Raw genomic sequence first — 24,035 nt, 5'->3', positions numbered from 1 at the left:
AGAAGGGAAGTGACTTGCCAGAAGTCACACAGCAGATGAGTGGCGGAGCCAGGATTAGAACCTGGCATGTGTCTTGCGTCTTGTGCCTTGGGCCTCCTCACACCAATCGATCGATCAGTGGTATCTACTGAAGGCTTACTATGTGCAGAGCACTGTACTAAGAAGCAGTTTGAAGCAAGTTGAAGCAGCATGGCTCAGTGGAAAGAGCCCAGGTTTGGGAGTCAGAGGTCATGGGTTCTACTCCCAGTTCACCACTTCTCAGCTGTGTGACTTTGGGCAAGTCACTTTAATGTGCCTCGGTTTCCTCATTGGTAAATGGAGATGAAGATTCTGAGCCCCATGTGGGACAACCTGATGACCTTGCTCTTACCCCAGCTCTTAGACCAGTGCTTGGCACATAGTAAACACTTAAGAAATACCATCATTATTATTACTGAGAGCTTGAGAGAGTACAGTACCACAGAATTAGGGGACACGTTCCCTGCCCATAACGAGCTCACGGTCTAGTCCCTAGTGAGACCCTGAGGAGGCTGGTGCCCCCAAGCAGGGTCAGCATCCTAAGCACGGAGCAGGGCCGGATACTGATAACTGACTGACTCCGGTGCCTTCTTGGAAGGACGGAACCATAGCGTGGGCTCGTGGCCGTGACGGTGGCGATTTGCCGGAGTCGTCTTGTGGCTCCCTAGCCGGGAAGTGTTCCCACAGTGAGGTGGGAGGCTACAGAACGCACCGGCCGTTGTGCCGTGGAAATTCCCGGTGAGCCCAGGTGAGACTGGGGAGGATTCATCCCCAACCTTCTCTCCCTCACCCCGTCACTTTCTCCTGGAGATCCCCGCACCCACCGTTGTATGTCTGGCTTCCAGCTCGAGGACCTCCTACACCATTCCGGAGGAGCAGAGGGTGGGGAGCTTCGTGGCCAACGTCACGGCCCGGGATCCTGACGACGAAGGCTTTCCGAGCCGGCTCCTCTACAGCATCGATCCTCCTTCCCAATATTTCGTCATAAACCAGCGTGAGCGGCCTGGGTCCACACGGGTCCGGGAGGGTCCGGGAGGGTCGGGCAAGAAGGAAATGGCTTCAGTGGCTGCCAGAGAGGGCTCAGTTAGATTTGAAGAAGGGCCTGGCTGGGTGGGGGGGCTCTGGGATTGGAGAAGCAGCATGGCATAGTGGATAGAGCATGGTCCTGGGAGTCAGGAGCTCATGGGTTCTAATCCCGGGTCAGCCGCTTGTCTGCTGGGTGACCTTGGGCCAGTCACGTTACTTCTCCGTGCCTCAGTTACCTCAGCAGTAAAATGGGGATTGAGGGTGGGAGTCCCTTGTGGGACAGGGACTGTGTCCAACCTGATTTGCTGGTACCCACCCCAGCACTTAGTAGAGTGCGTGGCACATAGTGAGCGCTTAACAAATAGCACAATTATTATTATTATCTAGAGCTCTCTCCCCATTCGTTGTCATATTTATTGAGTGCTTATCTTAGGTGCTTGGGAGGGTACACTACAACAATAAACAGACACGTTCCCTGCCCACAGTGCGCTTAAAGTTTAGAGGATGGTTTGGGAGGTGGGGCCCGGGCTAAGTTATCTCTGTTTAGGCCTCTCTGATTCTTGACTCCACACTGGGTCTCTGCGAATGGGATGACAGTCAGGGAGAGGAGTGGAGTCCTAGCTGAACCCTCCTAAATGCTTAGTACAGTGCTTTTCACCCAATCGGTGCTCAATAAATCCCACCGAACTGCAGGGTCAGGATTTCCTTCTGGGTCGTCTCCCTGCTGGGGAGAGGAGGTTGACTCCGGGTCTGCCTGTCAAGGCCCCTCCCTCCCTCTGTCCATCTGTCCAGCTGTCCACCCCTCCCATGAGGAGCCCTTCTCAGCCACTTGAATAGAGCCCACTCTTTTTGGCCCCAAGCTCCAGAAAAAAACTCCAAACTCTCCAGACTTCTCTCCCATGGCTAACAGCTCTACATGGTTTATTTATCATTTGATGTTATTTCTATGGCATTTGTTAAGCGTTTATTATCTGTCAAGCAGTGTTCTAAGAGCTGGGGTTGATACAAGTTAATCAGGTTGGACCTAGTCCCTGCCCGACATGAGGCTCACAATCTAATTAGGAAGGAATACAGGTAACAGGGAGAACAGATGAGGAAACTGAGGCCCACTGAGGCCCAGAGAGATGAAATGACTTGCCTAAAGTCACACAACGGGCAAGTGACGGAGCCAGAATTAGAACCCAGTTCCTCGGACTTCCGTGCCCTTTCCATTCCTGCAGTGACCGGGACCGTGTACGTGGCCAAGCGTCTGGATCGAGACGCCGCGCCCTGGAGGCAGAACCCCACTCTGACCCTGGAGATCCTCGTGCGGGACAGGTCAAGTGGTGGCCACGAGAGCCGCAGCCAGATCGCCATCACGCTCAGCGACATCAACGACCTCCCGCCTATCTGCGCCCTGGCCTCCTTCAGGTAATCATCATCGTCGTCGTCATAGCGGTATCGGTTCAGCTTGCTATGAGCCAGGCACTGTACTAAGCGCTGTGGTGGATACAAGCAAATCAGGTTGGACACAGTCCCTGTTCCACATGGGGCTCACAGTCTCCATCCCCATTTTACAGATGAGAAGGCTGAGGTTCAGACAAGTAAAGCGACTTGCCAAGGTGCCCCCAGCGACACAGGGCAGAGCTGGGATTAGAAGAACAGTGCTCTGCACATACTAAGCGCTTAACAAATACCAACATTATTATTATTATTATTATTATTATTAGAAGCCAGGCCCCTGACTTCCAAGCCTGTGCTCTTTCCACTTAGCCGTTGGTTTCTCTCGTGGAATTCTTCTGGGATCGAGGTCAGAAGCAGCCGAAGCAGTTCAGCGTGGTGTATAGTGGATAGAGCACAGACCTGGGAGTCAGAAGGACCCGCGTTCTAATCCCTGCTCCGTCACTTGTCTACTGGGTGATCCCGGTCATGTCACTTCACTTCTCTGGGCCTCAGTTGCCTCATCTGTCAAATGGGGATTGAGCCTGTGAGACCCAGGTGGGACAGGGACTGTGTCCAAACCAAATTGCTTGTTTGAGCTTAACGAATAGCCCAGTTATTATTGACTCTTAGCTCCTCTATCCGACTCTTCTCTGCTCGTTTAGCCTTCTCTACTCTGGGCTGAGTAGAGAAAGAGAGAAAGACAAGAGGTCCCTCCCTCTTAGTCTGTGAGCCCCATGTGGGACAGGGACCGCGGCTGATGCGATAGTCTTGCGTCTAACTACGCAGGTGCTTGGCAGCCTGGTCCTGTGCCCCCAAGCAGTGAGCTTCCTGGGCTCCTGATCTGGGGGTGGGCCAGTGGGGGTGCTCCCATCTGGGCGGGGATGGGGGTTGCCACGTCCATTCATTCATTCAATCGTATTTATCGAGCGTTTACTGTGTGCAGAGCACTGGACGAAGCTCTTGGAATGTACGATTCGGCAATGGATAGAGACGATCCCTGCCCAACAGCGGGGTCACAGTCTAGAAGGGTGGAGAAAGACCAAAAAACATCAAGTAGACAGGCATCGGTAGCATCAAAATAGATAAACAGAACTCTGTGGGGTTTCTACAGCATGGCATAGTGAGAAGCAGCACAGCCTAGGGGCTAGAGCACGGGCCTGGGAGGCAGAAGGTCTTGTATTCTAATCCCAGATCCGTTCCTTGTCTGCTGTGTGGCCTTGGGCAAGTCACTTGGCTTCTCTGTGCCTCAGTTATCTCATCTGTAAAATGGGGATTGAGACTGGGAGCCCCACCCGGGACACAGACTGTGTCCAACCCGATTTATTTCTAACCACCCCTACGTTTAGCACAGTGTAAGTGCTTACCAAACGCCACAGTGATTATAATTATTGTACAGCAGGCAGGTTTCCCTGGCCACTTTTAGCCACGCCCCAATCCCTCATCCTGACTCCAACTACCTGCCTCTCTGTGGCCTTTCCTCTTCCACACTCATATTTGCACCTTTTATTCACCTTTCCCTCAACCCCACAGCATTTACGCCCATATCCATAATATATTGATTGATATTAACGCCTATCTCCCACTCTAGACTGTAAACTCCTTATGGGCAGGGACTGTGTCTAACGACTCTGTTGTATTGTACTCTCCCAAACGCTTAATCCAGGGCTCTGCACACAGTAAGCAAAGTCACTTAACTTCTCTGGGCCTCAATTACCTCATCTGTAAAATGGGGATAAAGACTGTGAGTCCCATGGACAGGGACTGTGTCCAACCTGCTTACCTTGTATCTACCTCAGAGCTTAGAACAGTGCTTGGCACATAGTAAGCATTTAACAAAGACCACCATTATTATTATTATTGTTATAAATATCATTGATTATAAATACCGAAGGGAAAGGCTGCCTGGGCTTCCCAGGGTTCCATGGGTAGTCGGGCAGCCCCAGTTCTCAACATATTCACTGTGGAAAAGTCTCCCCTCAGAGAATGCATCCCATATCCGCGGGTGGCGGCCCAAGGTGTGGAGCCCCCCCACCCCTCTCGGCCAGGGCCTAGAGACCTCTGGCGAAGAGCAGAGACGCCCCCTCCCCAGGCGTCTCCATCTCCCACAGGGTGGAGGTGCTGGAAACCCTGGCCGTGGGCTCGCAGCTTCTGGACCTGCGCCAGTTCTGCCACGACGCCGACGCCGAGGAGCCAAACCGGGCGTTCAGCTTCTCGGGGCCGTCCGGAGCCGGGAGCCACCGGTTCCGCCAGGATCCAGAGGGCTCCGGGAATATCTTGGTCAGTGCCGGGACCGCTTCTCCCTCCTGTCTGCCACCCCCGGGGGACGAGCCCCTCGGGAGCCTCGGGCCACCAGCCTGCTTTGGCTGGCCCGTTTGGTACCCGAAGACCAGTTGGTCAGACATGGCCAAGGACGCAGACTCGGCCCTCCATTGCCGGGCTTGGTTTCTCGGAGTGCCGGGGCGAGCGATAGTGACCAGGGAGAGGCCAACAGAAAGGGCCTGGCCCAACAGAATAATAATAATAATAATAACTGTGGTATTTGTTAAGCACTCACTATGTGCCAGGCACTGTTCTAAGTGCTGGGGTAGATACACGGTAATCAGGTTGGACACAGTGCCTGTCCCCACATTCTTAATCCTCATTTTATAGATGAGGCATTGAGAAGTGAAGTGACTTGCCCAAAGCCACACAGCAGCCAAGTGGCCCAGCCAGGATTAGATCCAGGTTCTTCTGTCGCCCAGGCCCGTGCTCTATCCGCTAGCCCATGCTGCTTCTCTAAATAATAATTATGGTACTTGTTAAGTACTTGCCATGTGCCAAGCACTGTTCTAAGCAATGGGGTAGATACAAGTTAATCATGTTGGACACAGTCCCTGTCCTACTTAATAATAGTAATAATTATGGTATTTATAAAGTGTTTACTATGTGCCAGGCACTGTTCTAAACGCAAATCGGGTTGGACACAGTCTCTGTCCCACATGGGGCTCACGGTCTTAATCCCCATTTTACACAACTGAGGCCCAGAGAAGTGACTTGCCCAGGGTCACAGAGCAGACAAGTGGCAGAGTCAGAATCGGAAGCCAGATCCTTCTGACTCCCAGGCCTTGCTCTAGCCCCTGGGCCGTGCCGCTTCTCAGTGCATCATCCAGTGCCTAGCATATAGTAAGCCCTTAACAAATACCAAAAAAAACCCACCTCTTTCTTGAGTCTCAGCCTAACCTGAAGGGCTTATTGCATTCTAGCTGAGCGGCAGCCTCAATTACGAGGACCCAGATAATCTAGAGACCGGGAATCTATACCCTCTGACCTTCCTGATACAGAACACGGCTCCCTCCCACCATGAAAGCAAGTATCCCCGTCACCTATCCATCTTTCCATTCTCCTTTTCCCCACATCTGTAAATTCTTTCATATCGGTCTCCCCACTAGACTCAAAGCTCCTTCAATAACTACCACTGATCGGTTGATTGATCCTTGTATTGTGCTTGGCACACAGGGAGTACTTAATAATAACAATAATAATCATAATAATAATATCCGTTAAGCACTTACTAGGTGGTAAGCACTGTACTAAGCACTGGGGTAGATACAAGCGAATCGGTTCCCATGTTCGGCTCGTAGTCTAACTCGGAGGGAAAATGGGGATTGGATCCCTATTTAGCAGCTGAAGGCGCTCAGGCCCAGAGAACTGAAGTGACTTGCCCAAGATCACCCAGCAGGCAAGTGATGGAGCCGAGATTGAAACCCAGGTCCTCTGACTCCCAGGCCCGTGCTCTTTCCACGCTGCTTCTCGGTTAATCAATAAATGCCATTGATTGATTGGTTGCCTGAATGATTGATTCACTGAGGTAAGCTCCTCGAAGGCAGGGACTGTGCCCTTCAAAAAACTCTACTCTGAAACAGCTAGTACAGTGGTCGCTCGCAGTGGGCAGGGATTGTCTCTCTTTATTGCTATATTGTACTTTCCCAATCGCTTAGTACAGTGCCGTGCACTCGGTAAGCGCTCAATAAATACGATTGAATGAATACACACTGTAGACGATCAGCCGACACGTCCGATTGCTTGTCCCTCCTCCCTCTGCAGGGAAGCAAACCCGCATGGTACAGTGGCTAAGAGCACGGGCCTGGGAGTCAGGAGGTCAGGGGTTCTAATCCCGGCTCCACCACTTGTCTGCTGTGTGACCTTGGGCAAATCACTTCACTTCTCTGTGCCTCAGTTATCTCATCTGGAAAATGGAGGTGGAGACTGTGAGCCCCACGTGGGATAGGGACGGTATCCAACTCGATTTGTTTGTACCCACCCCAGCGCTTAATGTAGTGCGTGGCACCTAGTAAACGCTTAACAAATACCATCATTATTATTATTATTATTGTTCATTTAGTAGTAGTATTGATCGAGGGTTTACTGTGTGCAGAGCACTTGTGCTAGGCGCTTGGGAGATTTAACTACAATAAACAGACATATTCCCTGCCCACAGCGAGCTTACAGTGTGGGTGTTGAGAACGTGGTCCGGAACAGAGTAAGGGGCTACGGCTCCCTTTCTCTAGCCCCTACAGGTGTCATCAGCGTATACATCCAAGCCAGCCCCGTGAACGAGTTTCCCCTGGCCTTTGACGCCTCGACTTATGTCTTTCAAATTTCCGAAGTGAAGCCAGGTAAGCGGAGCAGGAGCAGAGTACGGGGACAAGGGAACGTTGAACCCCGCCCTCCCCCTGGCCACAGACTGTGCCCTTCGAGATGGTAGTATTCGAAGTCTTATTAATGATGATGATAATAATTACACTGCTCGTTAAGCGCTTACTATGGCCGAGCACTGTTCTAGGCGCTGGGGTAGATAGAAGTCAATAGGGTTGGACACAGTCCCTGTCCCCGATTGGACTCACACTCTTAATCCCTATTTTTTACGGACCCAGAGAAGTTAAATGACTTGCCCAAGGTCACACAGCAGACATGTGGCAGAGCCGGGATTAGAAACCAGGTCCTTCTGACTCCCAGGCCCGGGCTCCATCCGCTAAGCCATGCTACTTCTCAGCCACACTTATCGAAGGCACATCTCCTCCAAGAGGCCTTCTCTAACTAAGCCCTCCTTTCCTCTTATCCCACCCCCTCCGCCACTCTGCCAAGCCACACTGGGCTTGAATCCATCCCAGAGTTTAGTACAGTGCCTGGCACATAGTAAGCACAATTATTATTATTATCTGAGTGCAGGAAAGGGAAGGGAAGGGTATGGGCTTGGGGCAGGCTGAGCCCCGGCTCCTTTCCGCCACCCTCCTCCAGCCAAGTGGGCCAGGCCCGGCTGCCCCCGGGGCTAGAGACAGGCCGAGGTCCGGTTCCTTTCCGCCACCCTCCCCCGGCCAACTGGACCAGGCCTGGCTGCCCCCGGGAGGGGTGGGTAGAGACAATTGGAGTCCCTGCTCCTTTCCGGCGCCCACCCCCGATTCGCCTGGTCCCTTCCAGCCGGCTGGCACGTCGGGCAGGTGAGCGCGGCGGACAAGGACCGCCCACGGACGGAGGTCACGTACTCCCTCCTGACCGGGGACACCACGCTCCGGAAGGACCCCCGGTTCTGGATCCAGCCCCAGACGGGCGTGCTGCAGCTGCTGACCCGCCTGGACTACGAATCCAGCTCCCAGCACGTCCTCGCCGTGCGGGCCGCCAGCACAGAAGGCTCCAGCACGGCCACGGTGAGCGGGGGGAGGAGGGTCTTCCCCCCTAAAGTTAGGGTTGGGGACAGACTGAAGTTACAGGTAGGTCTGTGGCTAATAATAATAATAAAAATAATGGTGGGTATTTGTTAAGTACTTACTGTGTTCCAGGCACTGCTCTAAGAGCTGGGGTAGGTACAAGCAAATCGGGTTGGATAATCTTAATCCCCATTTTACAGATGAGGTAACTGAGGTCCAGAGAAGTGAGGTGACTTGCCCAAGGTCACACAGCAGGCACGTGGGAGAGTCGGGATTAGAACCCAGATCCTTCTGACCCCCAGGCCCATGCTCTAGCCATTAGACGACGCTTCTAGGCATGATTAGGTTGGACAAAGGAATTGCAGCATATCGCAGGGTTCTAATCCCGGCTCTTCTGCTTGCTTGCTGTGCTACTTGGCTTCACTTCTCTGGGCCTCAGTTACCTTGTCCTAAAGGCAGACCAAGAAATTCTGGAGAAAAGATGAGCCCAAGCCGGGGAGAGGTGGGGGCTGGGAGGACCCCGGTCCAATGTGGGGCAGAGCTACCGCTCGGGGTTCGGCCCAACATGGGATAAGGTGGACCCTCCCCCGACTCCCCAGGGTCCGTGACGGAGCAGGGAGGAGGAGAAATGCTGGGAGTGGGGCCCATTTAAGGACACACGCCACTGTGCATGTGTGGGCAACTCCATAGACGGGTCTGGACAGAGAATATATATATTGAATATATTCGGCTCAGGGGTCTTTCCACTAGGCCACGCTGCTTCATCTCCCCTCTCCTTCCCTACTTTTCCCTCCATGGAAGCAGTGTGGGCCTCTATCAGGGAATCTGTTGAAACCTCCTCGATCCTTCTAACACCCTTGATGTTTTCTCCTCCGTCTCTCCAGTGGTGCTTTCCTGGAAGACGAGGCCCTGATTTCCTGGGGAAACGAGCATTCCGATCTATCCCGGCTGTGCCGTGGGCTGGGCAGGGTTTCTCAGCAGGACCGGACTGATGGGCGAGCAGGGTGGCCACTGGACTCCCCCGAGGGCTTCCAGAAGGGGCCGGGGTGGGCCCGGCTGGGGTCTGACTGGCCGCCTTCCCCTCCCTGGGCAGGTGACCGTGCAGGTGCTCGAAGAGAATGACGAGAAGCCCGTCTGTGAGCCAAATTTCTCCTTGCTGATGATCCCGGAGCAAATGCCTGCCGGCACGCCCGTCCAGAATTTCAGACTCACCTGTACCGATCGGGATTCCAGTCCCAGGGCTCTCCGCTACACCATCGGCTCAGGTAGCGCCCGGCTGAGCCGGGTTCAACGGGCCCGGGGTCCTGTTGGAAAGGGAAATCCCTCTGCCCTCGTCCTCCTCTGTCCCAGGTCTGGGAGGTCCACCCTTCTCGATGGTTTAGTCATCTCCCTGCTTGAGGACGGGAACTGGTGCAGCGGACGCCAAGATCCATATATTAATAAATTACAGATATGTCCGAAAGCGCTGTCCAGAGGGGTGGAGGGAGGTGCGAATAAAGGGTGCAAATTCAAGTGCGAGGACAATGCAGAAAGGAAAGGGAGAAGAGGAAATGAAGGCTTAGTTGGGGGAGGCCTTTTGGAGGAGGTGTGATTTGAGTGAGGCTTTGAAGGTGGGGAGAGTGATCCTCTATCTGCTACAAAGAGGGAGACTGTAAGCTAGACTGCGAGCTTGTTATAGGCAGGGAACGTGTCTGCTAGTTATGTTGCATTATATACTCTCCTGAGAGCTCAGTGCAGTGCTCTGCACATAGTAAGTGCTCAATAAATACGACGGACTGATCGATTGAGGGAGTTCCAGGCCAGATGCAGGATGTGGGCGAAGTGATGGCGGTGAGACAGATGAGATCGAGGTTCAGTGAGTAGGCGGGCAACGGGGGTGGCTCCGGCGGGCCCCCAGAAGCACCGGACCCTTCTTGAGAAACGATTCTCTAGTTGTTCTCCCTTCTCCCACCGGCTCGTCCAGGCAACGTGAACAATCACTTCACTTTCTCCCCCAACGCCGGCTCCAACATCACGAGCCTCCTGCTGGCCTCTCCCTTCGACTCCTCGGTGGAGCCGGGCGGGCCGGGGCAGCCCTGGGCCTACCGGCTGCTGGTCCACATCACGGACGACAACCTGCTCACAGGCAGGGAGAAAGCGGAGGCCCCGGTGGAGACGGGGACAGTGACGCTGAGTATCCGAGTCATCCCGGCCCCGACCACGAGGATCACCACCACCCCCACAGTAAAGCCCTGGGGCCCCAAACCCGAAACTTGATCTGAAGTGGGGCGGGGAGCGCCGCAAGGGACGGGAAGTGTTGGCCACTGGGAACTGTAACTTCCTGCGTGATGATAATAACAATAATAATAATGATGGTATTTGTTAAGCGCTTACTATGTGTCAAGCAGAAGAAGGTAATGGTAAACCACTTCATTTTTTACTAAGAAAATTCTATGGATACAATATCCATAAAGTTTCTATGAATCGTAAACGACTCGACGGCACTCAAAGAAGATGTGTCAAGCACCCTTCTAAGCTCTGGGGTAGAGACAAGCTAATCAGGTTGCGCCCAGTCCCCGTCCCACATGGGCTCACAGTCTTAATCCCCATTTTACAGATGAGGTAACTAAGGCCCAAAGAAGTGAAGTGACTCTCCCAAGGTTGCAGAGCAGACAAGTGGCGGAGCCGGGATTAGAACGCAGGTCCTTCTGACTCCCAGGTCTATGCTCTTCCCCATCTCCCAGCCCCATACCACTTATGTACATATCTGTGATTTTATTTATTTGTATTGATGTCTGTCTCCCCCCATCTAGACTGTGAGCCCGTTGTGCACAGGGATTGAACTCTTTCTGGTTGTATTGTACTTTCCCAAGCGCTTAGTACAGAGCTCTGCACATAGTAAGCCCTTCATAAATATGATTGAATTGAAGTGAATTGAACTAGGCTAAGCTGCTTCTCAATCTAATGGGCTCTACTCTATTCTAATGTTCTTTGGTCTCTCAGCCAGCTTTACCACTCTGAAAATGTGATCTACCCTTGGTCTGGCAGCTGGTTGTCCCCGTGGTTTTCTTCTCCTACCTCTTGGGCCACTACTTCTCCGCTTCTTTTGCAAGGTACTCTTCCCACTTCTCCCCTTCTAACTGTGACTAGGGAAGCAAGTGTGACCTAGTTCATTCCCAGCTCCGCCACTTGTCTGCTGTGTGCTCTTGGGCAAGCCACTTAACTCCTCTGTGCCGTAAAATGGGGATTAAAACTGTGAACCCCACATGGGACTACCTGATTACCTTGTATCTACCCCAGCAGTTAGAACAGTGCTTGGTATAAGTAAGTGCTTAACAAATACCATAGTTATTATTAGTATTATTCATTCATTCATATTTATTGAATGTTTACCGTGTGCAGAGCACTGTACTAAGTGCCTGGGAGAGTACAACAATATACAGGCTCATTCCCTGCATACAAATATCTTCCAGTCTAGGGGGTGGAGACAGACATTAATATAAATAGAGTGGAAAGAGCATGAGCCTGGCAGTCAGAGGACCTGAGTTCTGCCACTGTCTGCTGGGTGACCTTGGGCAAGTTACTTCACTTCTCTGGGCTTCAATTCCTTCATCTGTAAAATGAGGATTGTGACTGACAGCCCCATGTGGGACAGGGATTGTGTCCAACAACCCGATTTGCTTGTATCCACCCTAGAGCTTAGTACAATGCCTGGCAATAACGTAATTATCATTATTATTATTACTTAGACTGTGAGCCCCATGTGGGATCTGATTAACTGGTATCTAGCTCAGTGCTTAGTATGTGCTTAACACATATAGGTACTTTACACTAAAAAAAACCAACCCCAAACTCTCAAGGTTCTGCCGTGAGCCTCCTGCTCTTCTTATTTTCTATTCAGTTCCTCTGAGAACTTATCTGCTGACATGGTTTCACCTCTCTGCAGATGTCTCCCAAATCTATCTCACCAGCCCCGACTTCTCACCTCCTCTGGCACCTTGCTTTTTCTTCTGGCTCTAAGACGCCGCCACATGAATGTCTCACTTACACCTCTAGCTCAGTGTGCCTAAAACTCAACTCCTCACCTTCTCTCCCTAACCTACCTAAGCCCTCCACCTAAATCTGCCGAGCTGGGTGGATGAACCGCCATCCTCCCTGTCTCCCAAACCTGCGATCATGATAGTAACCTCGATTCTTCACTCACTTTCAATTCCCACCTAGAGGTTACGGCTCAATGCTGCACGTTTTCCCCTGTGACATTTCCTAAATCTGCCCCTTCTTCTCCATCCAGAGTGGTCCAGGTGCTTGTGCTTGTCATAACCCCCCGACCTCCCTGCCTTCCTCCTCTCCAGCTCAAATATCACTCTGTCATCCAGAATATCTTTCTAAAATGTTGCAATAATAATATTACCACTAATAATGATGACAAAGATGATTGTGGTAGTTGTTAAGCACTTACTATGTGCCAAGCACTGTACTAAGTGCTGGGGTAGATACAAGATAATCTGGTCCCACATGAGGCTCACAGTTTAGGTAGGAGGGAGAACAGGTACTGAATCCCCATTTTGCGGATGAGGGAACTGAGGCCCAGAGAAGTTAAGTGACTTGCCCAAGGTCACACAGCAGACAAATGGTGGTGTCGGGATTAGAACCCAGGTCCTCTGTCTCCTCTGATTCTGCACACATCTCTCCGCTTTTCAGAAATCCTCAATGGCTACCCATTTCTCTTCGCATCAAGCAGGCATTCCTGACCACTGACCTGAAGCTATTGAATCAATCTATCAGCCAACCAAGGGTGTCTTTTGAGCGCTTACCATGTGCAGAGCACTGTACTAAGTGCTTGGGAGAGTACCGTACAATAGTACGAGTGACCCCTGCCCTCAAGGAGCAATCTTACAATCAGCTGTCTCCCTCTTACTTACCCACTCTCTTCTACTCCACCCCAGCTTGCGCTCTTCTTGCCTTGGGCGCTCGCCCTCCCCCTGGGATTTGTTCGGGACTCTTCTGTTACGTAAAACAATCTTCTCTTCAAGCCCAGAGTCACCTACCTGATCCGAAGGGAGAACTCGTATTCCTCGTCTGCGTGGTACGTGCCGTTCGTCATCGCCCTGGGCTCCCTGCTGCTCCTCGGGCTCCTGGGCCATCTGCTCTTCCTGCTGGCCAGATTCATCCGCAGCCACTGGCCCTGCCTGCCCAAGGCACATAGGGAACCCTTGTGAGTGCCCGGGGGCCTTAGGGGGGAACTGCTGGGGACCCAGGAATCCGGCCCTGCTCCTGGAAGCACTTGGGGAGCACCAAGGGGAACCAGAGACTGGCTGAGGTGGGCGCCGGAACTCAGGACCCTGCCAACCAGAGGCAGTAGCCCAGCCGGACCCTCGGAGAGGCCGCCCCCAGACCGGGGTGAGCGCTGGCTTCCCATCGGGCCAGGATCCAGCCACCCGCCCCCGTCCTGGGCTGCGCTTGGTGTGAGGGCCCCGCGAGGCAGAAGCGGGGGCACAGAGGCATCCAGAGCTCCCCGAGCAGCCAGTGGAGCCGGTGTCTGATGCCCACGGGCTGGACCCGGGGCGGCTAGCGCTGGGCTTGGGCAGGGAGCTGGGGCCGGATCGGGGGGACCACGACGCTGCCCCACACGGCCCATGGCACCGCTCAGCCCCGCCGTGGCGGCGTTCCTGTTGGGCGGCTCTCCGGTGGGAAAGGGGGCACAGGATTGGTAGGACATTTGAGCACCTGAACTTTCCAACCCTGGGGATTCACTAGCGGGGGCCACCGGAACCCCCAACCCTGTCTACCCTCTCACCACCCTCTGGGATACCCCACCTGGGGCCGGGTCAGCTGGCACGGACTTCCGTGGGCAGGGGGAAAGGGAGAGGGAGGATCTGTTTATCAGAGTCCTGACCTGGTTCCTGAAAAGCTAGTCTTGGGGGCCGGGCCACGGAGAGCTAGAGCTGGGGGAGAGGCCATCCACTGATAGGGACTAAGAAACCACTGTCTACTTGCCCCGCCTGCAGAGGCGTTCCACCAGGAACTGCCCTCCTGAGACAGCATAGAGCAGGAGATGGATGGAGAAAGCAGCAGCAGGGCCCTTGTTTGAGGGGAAATTTTTTTGCTAGTTCTTTTTTTTAAATGGTATTTGTTAAGCGCTCCGTCTTATGCCGTCGAGTCGTCTCCGACCCACAGCGACGTCATGGACCCATCTCTCCCGGAGCGCCCCACCTCCATTTGCGATCACCCTGGTACCATAGAGTTTTCTTGGTAAAAATACGGAGTGGTTTATCACGGCCTCCTTCCGTGCAGTCAACTCGAGTCTTGGCCCTTGATTCTCTCCCGTGCTGCTGCTGCCCAGCACGGTGAGTTTTGACTTGTAGCAGATGGCCTCCTGCTTGCTAGGCACTGACCAAGCTAGGAATGGAATGGATTATGCCTCTGCCTGACTCGCCCTCCCATAGTCAAGACTGGTAGAGTACTGGGATCTCTCCAGGTGTGACCCTGAGAGGGGGTTAAACGCAGTGTCAAACACTGTTCTAAGCACCTGGGCAGGTACAAATAGAATAGGTCGGACACAGTCCTTGTCCCACAGGGAGTTCACAGCCCAAGTAAGAGGAAAAACAGGTATCGAATGCCCATTTTACAGCAGAGCCCCACCCCCGGAGCCTGACGTGGCCACAGATTATGGTATCGTTCACTCACTAACATCCTGCTTTCACCTCTCTGTCTGTTTCAGGGTGAAGAAAGCCGGTACGTAGAGCGGGGATGAATGCTGGCAGGCCTGGCCCGGGAGCGTGGCCTACCCAGTGGCCACCGGTCTGGAGCACTGGAGCTGGGGGCTGGGTGGGTGAGGGGGGACCTGGGGGTCTCCCGGCTCTGTCCCTATTGTCCCGCAGAGGCAGGGGCAAAGACTGGCTCAGAGGGAGTCGGATGAGGTTGTGGGCAGCCCAGACCCGAGGGCGGGGTCCTAGGCAGGGGCCCAGTGGGTCGGGTTTTTGGCTCTAAGCCAGAACTTGGGGTCTCAAAACCCCTGCAGGAAGCCCAGGATGGGACTGGCCTGGCCCAGCTGGGGTGACACCTCTGTACTAAGCGCTTGGAAGAGTACAATATAACAGACACACAACGAGCTTACAGTCTAGGGAGGGAGACAGACATTAATAGAAATAAATAAATGACAGATATGGACATAAGTGCTGTGGGGCTGGGGCCGGGGGGACGGATAAAGGGAGCAAGTCAGGGGATGCAGAAAGGAGTGGGAGAAGAGGAAAGGAAGGCTTAGTTAGGGAAGGCCTCCTGGAGGAGATGTGTCTTCAATAAGGCATTGAAAGGGGAGAGAGTCACTGTCCTTTGGATTTGAGGAGGGAGGGTGTTCCAGGCCAGAGGCAGGACGTGGGTGAGGGGTCAGTGGTGAGATAGACAAGATGGAGGTACAGTGAGAAGGTTGGCATTAGAGGAGCAAAGTGTGCGGGCTAAGAGAGCAGCGACGTGAGGTAGGAGAGGGGAAGTTGATGACTGGAGCTCCACAGGATTCTTAGACCCAACTGGGAGACCATGGAGCCATTTCCTCTCTTCTTCTCCAAAGAAACAGGCCCCCAACATCCTGGCAAGGTGGGAAGGGGTCGGTAGAACCATAAAGCGTGATTTTATGGTCTTTATCCCCCTTGTGCCCTCTCGGGGAGTTGGTGTTGCTGAAAATGCGTCTGGGCTTACCGGCAAGGCTGAGTTAAAAAACGGGGCCGCGGCCATGGGAACTGGGGCCAGGCTGCCCGAGAAACGGGACGGGTTTCCCCTTTTCTCCAGGAAAGAAGAAGGCCAAGAAAGAAGTGGTGCTGGTGAGTGGGAATGGGCTGCCCTCCCCCCCTCTCCCCCCAGACCCAGTTCTGCCTGCCGCTTCCCCGCACTCTCAGTGGTGGCAGAATCATATCCTTTCCAAGCGGGAGCCGCTCGATTCCATTCAGTGGGTTTGGAGAGGGTTGTGTGGAGGGGGAAGCCGGTCAATGTGTTCCATGGCCAGACCATGGTTGCCTGACCGGTCGGTCGATTGGTTGACCGACCAACTGTCCTCGCTCTCCCCAGAGCCGGAAGGGAGAGCCTCTCTCAGGTGAGGTTTCACCCAAGGCAAAGTGGGGCTGGGATGCCAGTGTCCAGCTGGTTCAGTCTCGTGGCAGGGCCAGGAGCTGGGCCACATTGTCCCACGAGGAGCTGGATCCCCCAGTTCACCCTGTCCATCCTCCCTCCTTCCTGCCCCCCCGCCATGTCCTCCCTGCTCCCTCTTCCCTCCTCCTTGTCCCCTGGAGCCTCCTCTCTCCTACCTGCTCCCTGCTCCCTCCTCCTTACTCCATCCTTTCTCCTCCATCCTCACACTTCCATCCTCCATGCTCCCTCCTTCTCTTAATTTTTAATAGCATTTGTTAAGCGCTTGCTATGTGCCGGCACTGTTCTAAGCACTGGGGTAGAAACAAGCTTATAATGTTGGACCAAGTCCCTGTCCCACATGGGGTTCACAGTCTTAATCCTCATTTGACAGATGGGAGTAACTGAGGCACAGAAGTTAAATGACTTGCTCAGAGTCACACAGTTGATAAGTGGTGGAGCCGGGATTAGAACCCAGGACTTTTGACTCCCAAGCTCGTGCTTTTTCCACTAAGCCTCACTGCTTCCCTCCCTCTTATCTAGCACTTGCCACATGTTCATCAGCACTTGACCCTCTGCAGCCAAAGCAAGTTAAACCTGAGGGACCTGTGTTCTCTAGTAACTTCAGGTTAGAGAAACAGAACGTGGGCGAAGCAAAAACCCCATCTCCCAGCCCACCTGACCTATTTCCCAATATAGGATGTAGAAATCCCAGTTATCTGCTCAATCGCCGTGGGGAAGCAGCGAGGCTTATTGGAGAGAGCATGGCTCTGGGAGTCAGAAGGACCTGGGTTCTAATCCCAGCTCCGCCACTTGTCTGCTGGGTGACTTTGGGCAAGTCACTTTACTTCTCTGGGCCTCAGTTACCTCTTCCGTAAATTGGAGATTAAGACTGGGAGCCCTGTGTGGGACAGGGACTGTGTCCAAGCTGGTTAGCTTGTATCTCTACAAGGGCTGAGAACAGTTCTTGGAAAATAGTGCTTGACAAATACCATCATCGTCATCATCATCGAAGAGGCCTGCTTGGCCGTCCCCGCACCTCTCTAGGCATCAGGGGAAGCCTGAGGGGCAGGGAGATGGTCACCGGGGACAGGGATGGCAGGGCAGGGCCGGGCCCTAGAGTCCCCGGGAGCAAGCGACCCTGGAGACGGCAGCTCCCGGCCTAAGTAGGAGGTTGGCCCGGGGCCAGGCCAGCTGCACAGCCTGCCTGGTGCGGTGAGAGCCCGGGACCTCCCGGGAGCCGCTCACCCGCTCCCTGCCCTGCAAGACCCGGCCCCGCCGGGACCTCTGCCCCAGTGCTGCTAGCCAGAGGGGGACGATGACAAGGAGGCCGCGAGCCGCAGTCATAGGAGAACTGTGGAATTCCCTGCCCACACTCAGCCCAGCCGCCCAGGATCGGGCGAGTTAGCCACTTGACCCATTTTAACAGGGCTGGCCCCAACTCCCCAGGGCTGCCTCGGAAAGGGCCGGAATGGGCTTCATCCTAGGGAATGGGAGAGAGGGATGGGAAAGAGGCCCAGGAGGGAAAAAAAGCCTGATGAACCCCAGAAAGCCCAGCAGGCAGTTGGCGCAGTCTGGCTCACTAGTCTGGGGCCTCCCTGGCTCCACTGACAGGGCACTGGCCAACCTCTCCCCAGAAGCGGTGTGGCCTGGGGACTGAGAAGGATATGGGTTCTAATCCCAGCTCCGCCACTTGTCTGCTGTGTGACCTTGGGCAAGTCACTTCACTTCCCTGGGCCTCAGTTATCTCATCTGTAAAATGGGGATTTAGACTAGGAGTCTTATGTGGGACAGGGACTGTGACCAACCCAATCATCTTGCATCTACTGCAGCGCTTAATATACTCTCCCAAGCACTTAGTTCACTGCTGTGCGCACAGCAAGTACCCAATAAAAACGACTGAAGGAATGAATGGTCCCTGGCACACAGTAAGCACTTAACAAATCCCATTATTATTAATATTGTTCTCTTCCTCCCTCTCAGCACAGTCCCTGCCTGGGAAGCCTGGGAAAAGCCTGCTCCCTGACACTCTCCTTCCTGCTGCTCTCCTCTCACCTACTTCCCTCCTTGCAGCCCTTTTTATAGTATTTGTTCAGCACTTATGTGTGTCAAGCGCTGCTTTAAGCACTGGGGTAGATACAGATCAATCAGAGCGGACAATGTCCCTGTCTCACATGACGCTCGCAGTCTAAGTAGGAGGGAGGACGGGTTTTGAGCATCTATTTTGCACGAGGAAACTGAGGCGCAGAGAAATAGTCTAGGTCACATAGCAGGCAGACGGCAGAGCCTGGATTGAACCCAGGTCCTCTGACTCCCAGGCCCGTGCTCTTTCCGCTAGGCTACACTGCTTCTCCGATCAGGTCTAAGTCAAGCTGGAGGCTTGAGATCATTGAGGCCACTGGGGGTTCCCGGGCCCCGGGGACAAGTCAGGGTGCAGACTGAGCAACAACTCTCAGCTTCCCGATCCTCAGCCGGTCACCCCCTCCCGATGGCCCAGCTGGCGGGCTTCTCCTCCCCCAGTCAGTTCCAGGGTCCCGTCCCGGAGCCCCCCGGCCCAGCCCAGTTGACCGGCTGGCCGTCTCCAGAGAGCTACACTGGGCAGGACCCGGCCTTGATTTGCCTCCGGACCGAGGTGAGAGGAAGGCGGCCCGGCCCTGTCCTCGGCTCCGGCCGGACAACCAGCGCGGGTAAAGCGTTTCGGTACGAACCATCGGGAAGCGCGGCTTCTGCCGCCGAGAGCCCCGACTGTAGCGGACATCCCGCTGACCAGCGAGGGGAGCCCGCGGGCCGTGGGGCCAAAAGGGCACTGAAAATGTCGGGTTCAGCTGCAGCCGAAATGGCCGTGACTCTAGCTCACATCTGGCACTGCCCAGGCCCAGGGGATGGATGGGGCCCGGGCGGGGCAGCGGGGCATTGCTCCACGTTCAGGGGCCATTTCGGGGAAGGCCTGGGGGAAAAGCCAGCCCGCTGCCCCACTGGTCCAGCCTTCTTTCTGGCACGCAGGAGTGGGCGGCTAACCAGAGTGGGAGGAGAGGGGCCGTGTAGGGCACCCAGGGTGTGGATGGAAGCAGTGGGGGCAGGTTCGCTCTTCAGCCCTGTTACTCAGGGCTAGGCTAGGGACTGGGCGGTGGCTAGGCCGGAAGCCAGGCCGGGGGCTAGGCCAGAGGCTAGGCGGGGGACTAAGCCAGGAGTTAGACCAGAATCTGGGCCGGGGACTAAGCCAAGGGTTAGACCAGAGGCTGGGCCAGAAACTAGGCCGGTAGCTGGCCAAGGACTGGCTGGGAGCTGGACTGGGAGCCAGGCCAGGGGCTAGGCCAAGGGCTAGGTGATGGCAGTGCGGGAAGAGGCGGTGGGCGAGGGTGAGACTGGGCTGGAGACAGCGTGGCAGGCAGGGCAAGTTCGAACACATCGGGACCTGCTGCTTCCTCTGGACCTCGTGAGACTGATTAAGGCCCTCTCCTCCGGATCCTTGTATCAGATACTTCCCCTCTCCCCCACCCACGTCTTGGGGACTGAGAAAAACGTTCCACTTTCACCCCTGCCACTCTGTGCTCCCTTAGGAAATCACCAAGATCAACACCATCTTTGACGGGGAAGCTGTAGACCCAGGTGAGCAAACAGACACCTCACTTTGGGGGGTAGCGTGCCGGGTGGCTGCGGGTCACCGGGGGGTGGGCGAGAGGGGTCGGGGTTTGAGAGGGGAGTGTCGGGCAGGATGGGCGGGGGGAGGAGCTGGAGGATGCTCAGAAGGACCAGATTTTGAGGTCTTTTCGGTCCCACTTGGAGAAACTGCCGTCTCTGGCTGGAGTCCTGAGTATGGGAAGGAAAATTAGGCCATCAGTGAGTCAATCAATCGTACCTATTGAGCACTTACTAAATGCAGAGCAATGTACTGAGCGCTTGAGAGATTGCAATACAACAGAATTAGCACATTCCCTACTCATAACAAGCCAATCGATGTTACTTATCGGGCGGCTTACCAGGTGCTCCTGTCCCCGTGGCTGCCCCGGCCGGCTCCGATCGCTCACGGGGCCCGGGGTCCCGTCAGCTGAGGTCCCTGATGGCTGGGCACACTGACGGCCAGGGCCACTAACGGCCGAGGACGAGGTCCCTGATGGTTAGAGGGAGCTGGGGGGGGCCCACCTGAAGGCCAGTTCCACCACTTAACCCCATACTGTGGGTATTGGGTGAATTCCCATCGTCCAGAATGAGCAAATGGAAAAAGTGAGCATTTGCCCAGGCCCCAGCACCCTGGGGTTGGGCGGGGGACACATGGTTGGGGTGGGGGCTCCTGAAGTGGAAGAGGAGGAAAAGGAAGGGAAGGAAAAGGAGGAGGAGGAAGAAAAGGAGGAAGAGGAGGTCTAACTCTGGGGGACAGGGAGATGGGGGTGGGATCTGAGGGGGAAGGATTATGTAACATGTAAAATTTTCCTGTAAGTCTATCAGCCGCCATCAGGGTGTCCCCAGTTGAGAGGCCATACATCTCCTCCCCGCCCAGGCCGCTGAAACAGTCATTTCACTTCTCTGGGGAGAGGACGCAGCCAGGGCCACTCAGAACCATCCTGACTCGAGTCCCTGCCCAGTCCCGACTCTCCGCCGGGGTAGCGATCGGGCTGACGGCCGGGTCCCAGGGTCCCGGAATCCACACATCTCTGGGCTGCAGACTGGCCACCCCGAGCCTGGGGTCAAGATGGGTTCTCGGATGGGCCGTGTTATTTGTTTCTTTCTAGTCACGGGGAAAACCTATGAGTTCAACTCCAAGTCCGGTGCCCGGCGCTGGAAAGAGCCGGCGGCCCAGCCGGAACCAGCCCGGATGGAACCGACCAAGATGGAACCAGCTCGGGCAGAACCGACTCAGACGGTGGGACTAGCAAGGCCTCGGGGACGAGCAGCATACCGGGGTGGCGGCGGGACAGACGGGGAGCCGGCGGCTGGGGGGTCTGGCCCTGGATCTACACCCGGCACCTCTGATCCAGAGTGCACACCCGGCGATGGGGGACCCCAGTCAGCGTCGGGCCAGAGGAGCCCCAACCTCCCCAGATCCTTAGAGAGGCCAGCGGGTCGGGGGTCTCCCTGTCCGTCCGCCCAGGCTGCTCCCAAAATACATCCCCACATGCCCCCAAAATTGTCTGGGAAGTAACGGGACCCGTCTACCCCCTCTCCATCACTCCCCCAGCCCAGTTAGACTGCAGAAGAACTCCCCCTCACGCCACAGACTCTGAGAAGGCCGGTGGCCCCTCTGGTCCCCAAACTGGGATCATCCACGGAAATCCCTGCGGAAGAATCCAAAGAGCATCCCCGCTGTGGCCCAGCCCATTCCCATCCACCCCTTCCCCATCCTCATGCCCCACCTTCGACCCCTGTCCAATAAGCACCCCAGGCCCAGCAGCCAGACGAGGGGACCTATTCCACGAGAACGAGCCGGTCGGACACCAGTGCTGCCGTGCCGAGCCTGTCCAGAACCACATCGCATCTTTCTTCCTCCTCAATGGTGTCGGCCCGGGGCGGGTCATTTCCTCTGCCGACTCTCCCAGTCCTTCTGTTTTCCAGAGGAAGCCAAGGCAGGTCAAGGGAGAAATGAGATTTTATTCAGTTATTTTCAACCAGATCTCTTGGCCTGACTTCTCGCTATGTCCTTGTTTTCCCTCCTGCTCTCACTCATCATCATGACGACTGATCTGTCTGTCCAGCCCCTTCAATGGTGAAGGTCCTCAAGGGGCCATGATTTTGTGTCTTACTTTGTAAGCTCTTTGCGGGAAGGGTCCACTCTCCCAAGAGCTTGGTGCGGGGCTCCGCACCCAGGAGCTCAATAAATAGTATTGACAATGCTGATGTCAATGCTTGATTGTCAAACCTGTCCCCGTGAGTCTTTGGTCAGAGGAGGGTAGACCTGTCCAGACAAGGGAGTGGCCAGTGCTCATTTTGGCCAGCTCGACTTGATGATAATAATTACGGTACTTGTTGAGCACTTACTTTGTGTCAAGCACTAAGTGCTGGGGCAGATACAGGAAAATCAGTTTGGACACAGTCCCTGTCTCACATGGGGCTCGCAGCCTGAGTAGGAGGGAGAACAGGATTGACTCTCCCTTTTACAGCTGGAGAAACTGAGGCACAGAGAATTTAAGTAACTTGGCCAAGGTCACACAGCAGACAGGTGGCAGAGCTGGGATTAGAACCCAGGTCCTCTGACCCCCGGGGTCTTTCGACTAGGCCACGCTTTCCTACACCCCAAAGTCTTGTTGGTTGCACGCCTGCGGTGATCACTAACTCCGGTTAACTTGTGTGTGTGAGCGCTGACCTCATCGTTGGACAGCTGCTGTTTTCACCATCCCTGGGCTGACTGGATGGCCCGCGGAGCGGCTGCTGCCGCCTCCGTGCTGGGGAGTTGTGTATTTTCATTGGCACCGGCAGGTTAAAGGACTTTGGGTTCCTGTCTGGGCGTGTGGGTGAGGCTGACGTCGGAGGCACTCTGATAACTCACTCACCTCCTCCGCCCCCAGATCCCTTTATTTTTATGGCATTCGTTAAGCACTTACTATGTGCCGGGCACTGTATTAACCTCTGGGGCAGATACACTCTAATCTGGGTGGATGCATTCCATACCCCTCCTAGGCCTCACAATCTTAAACCTCATTTTACAGATGAGGTGACCGAGGCACAGAGAAGTGACTTGCCCAAGGGCACACAGCTGACGACTGACAGAGCCGGAATTAGAACCGAGTTCTTCTGATTGCCAGGCCCTTGCTTTTAAAACTAGGTCACACTGATTCTCCATGGTATTTATACACATATCCTTGCACTTTTTTATGGCATTTGAGTGCTTACTATGTGCCAGACATTGTACCAAATGCTGGGGGTAGATACAAGCTAATCAGGTCGGTCACAGTCACCGTCTCACGTGATGCTCACAGTTTTAAACCCCATTTTACACACGAGGTAGCTGAGGCCCAGAAAAGTGAAGTGACTTACCCAAGGTCCTACATCAGAAAACTGGCAGAGCTGGGATTAGAACCCAGGTCCTTCTGATTCCCAGGTCTGTGTTCGATCCACCAGGTCATGCTGCTTTTCTCTGTCCTGTCTTATACCAACGAGTCTTCTCCGACCCATAGCAACGCCACGGGCACATCTCTCCCGGAACGCCCCACCTCCATCTGTAATCGTTGCGGTAGTGGATCCATAGTTTTCTTGGTCAAAATAGGGAAGTGGTTTACCATCGCCGCCTTCCGCGCGGTAAACTCGAGTCTCCGCCCTCGACTGTTCCCTGCCGCTGCTGCCCAGCACGGGTGAGTTTTGACTTGTGGCAGATGGCCTTCCGCTCACTAGCCACTGCCCAAGCTAGGAATGGAATGGGTATCCTTCTGCTTGACTTTCCCTCCCCTAGTCGAGACTGGTACAGTACTGGAAATTCTCCAGGTGTGCCAGGCACTGTCCTAAGCACTGGGGTAGAGACAAGATAATCAGGTTGGACATAGTCCCTGTCCCACATAGAGCTCAGTGTCTTAATCTCCATTTTACAGATGAGGGAAATGAGGTTTAAAGAGAAAGCAAGTGACTTGCCCAAGGTCACCAGCAGACAAGTGGCAGAACTGGGATTAGAACCCAGGTCCTTCTGACTCCATGGCCCGTGCTCTATCCGCTAAGCCACGCTGGATGGTATCCATTGAGTGCTTACTGTGAGCAGAGCGCTGTACTCTAAGCTTTTGGGAGAGTATAATACAACAGAGCTGGGAGGCATGTTCCCTGCCCGTGACAAGCTTACAGTTTAGAGGGGAAGACAGACACTAAAAT

General features: G+C 54.6%; 1 protein-coding gene across 1 annotated transcript in view; it reads left to right on the top strand.

The window, feature by feature from the left end:
- CDHR3 (cadherin related family member 3) overlaps positions 1-21,387 on the top strand; it is a 31,499-nt gene extending 10,112 nt beyond the window's left edge. The window contains exons 7-19 of the mRNA XM_029077378.2: positions 864-1,012; positions 2,265-2,454; positions 4,575-4,743; positions 5,709-5,815; positions 6,985-7,121; positions 7,924-8,150; positions 9,244-9,415; positions 10,114-10,373; positions 13,163-13,344; positions 14,851-14,864; positions 15,915-15,946; positions 19,808-19,856; positions 20,978-21,387. Of these exons, the coding sequence (XP_028933211.1) occupies positions 864-1,012; positions 2,265-2,454; positions 4,575-4,743; positions 5,709-5,815; positions 6,985-7,121; positions 7,924-8,150; positions 9,244-9,415; positions 10,114-10,373; positions 13,163-13,344; positions 14,851-14,864; positions 15,915-15,946; positions 19,808-19,856; positions 20,978-21,387 (2,098 nt within the window). The remainder of the gene's footprint in view (positions 1-863; positions 1,013-2,264; positions 2,455-4,574; positions 4,744-5,708; positions 5,816-6,984; positions 7,122-7,923; positions 8,151-9,243; positions 9,416-10,113; positions 10,374-13,162; positions 13,345-14,850; positions 14,865-15,914; positions 15,947-19,807; positions 19,857-20,977) is intronic.
- The last annotated feature ends 2,648 nt before the right edge of the window (positions 21,388-24,035 follow it).

The sequence above is a fragment of the Ornithorhynchus anatinus genome, chromosome 13, assembly GCF_004115215.2.
Source record: "Ornithorhynchus anatinus isolate Pmale09 chromosome 13, mOrnAna1.pri.v4, whole genome shotgun sequence".
In the NCBI taxonomy this organism is placed as follows: Eukaryota; Metazoa; Chordata; class Mammalia; order Monotremata; family Ornithorhynchidae; genus Ornithorhynchus; species Ornithorhynchus anatinus.
Note: the sequence above shows the minus strand (reverse complement) of the source record. Positions and strands in the feature narration are given on the sequence as shown.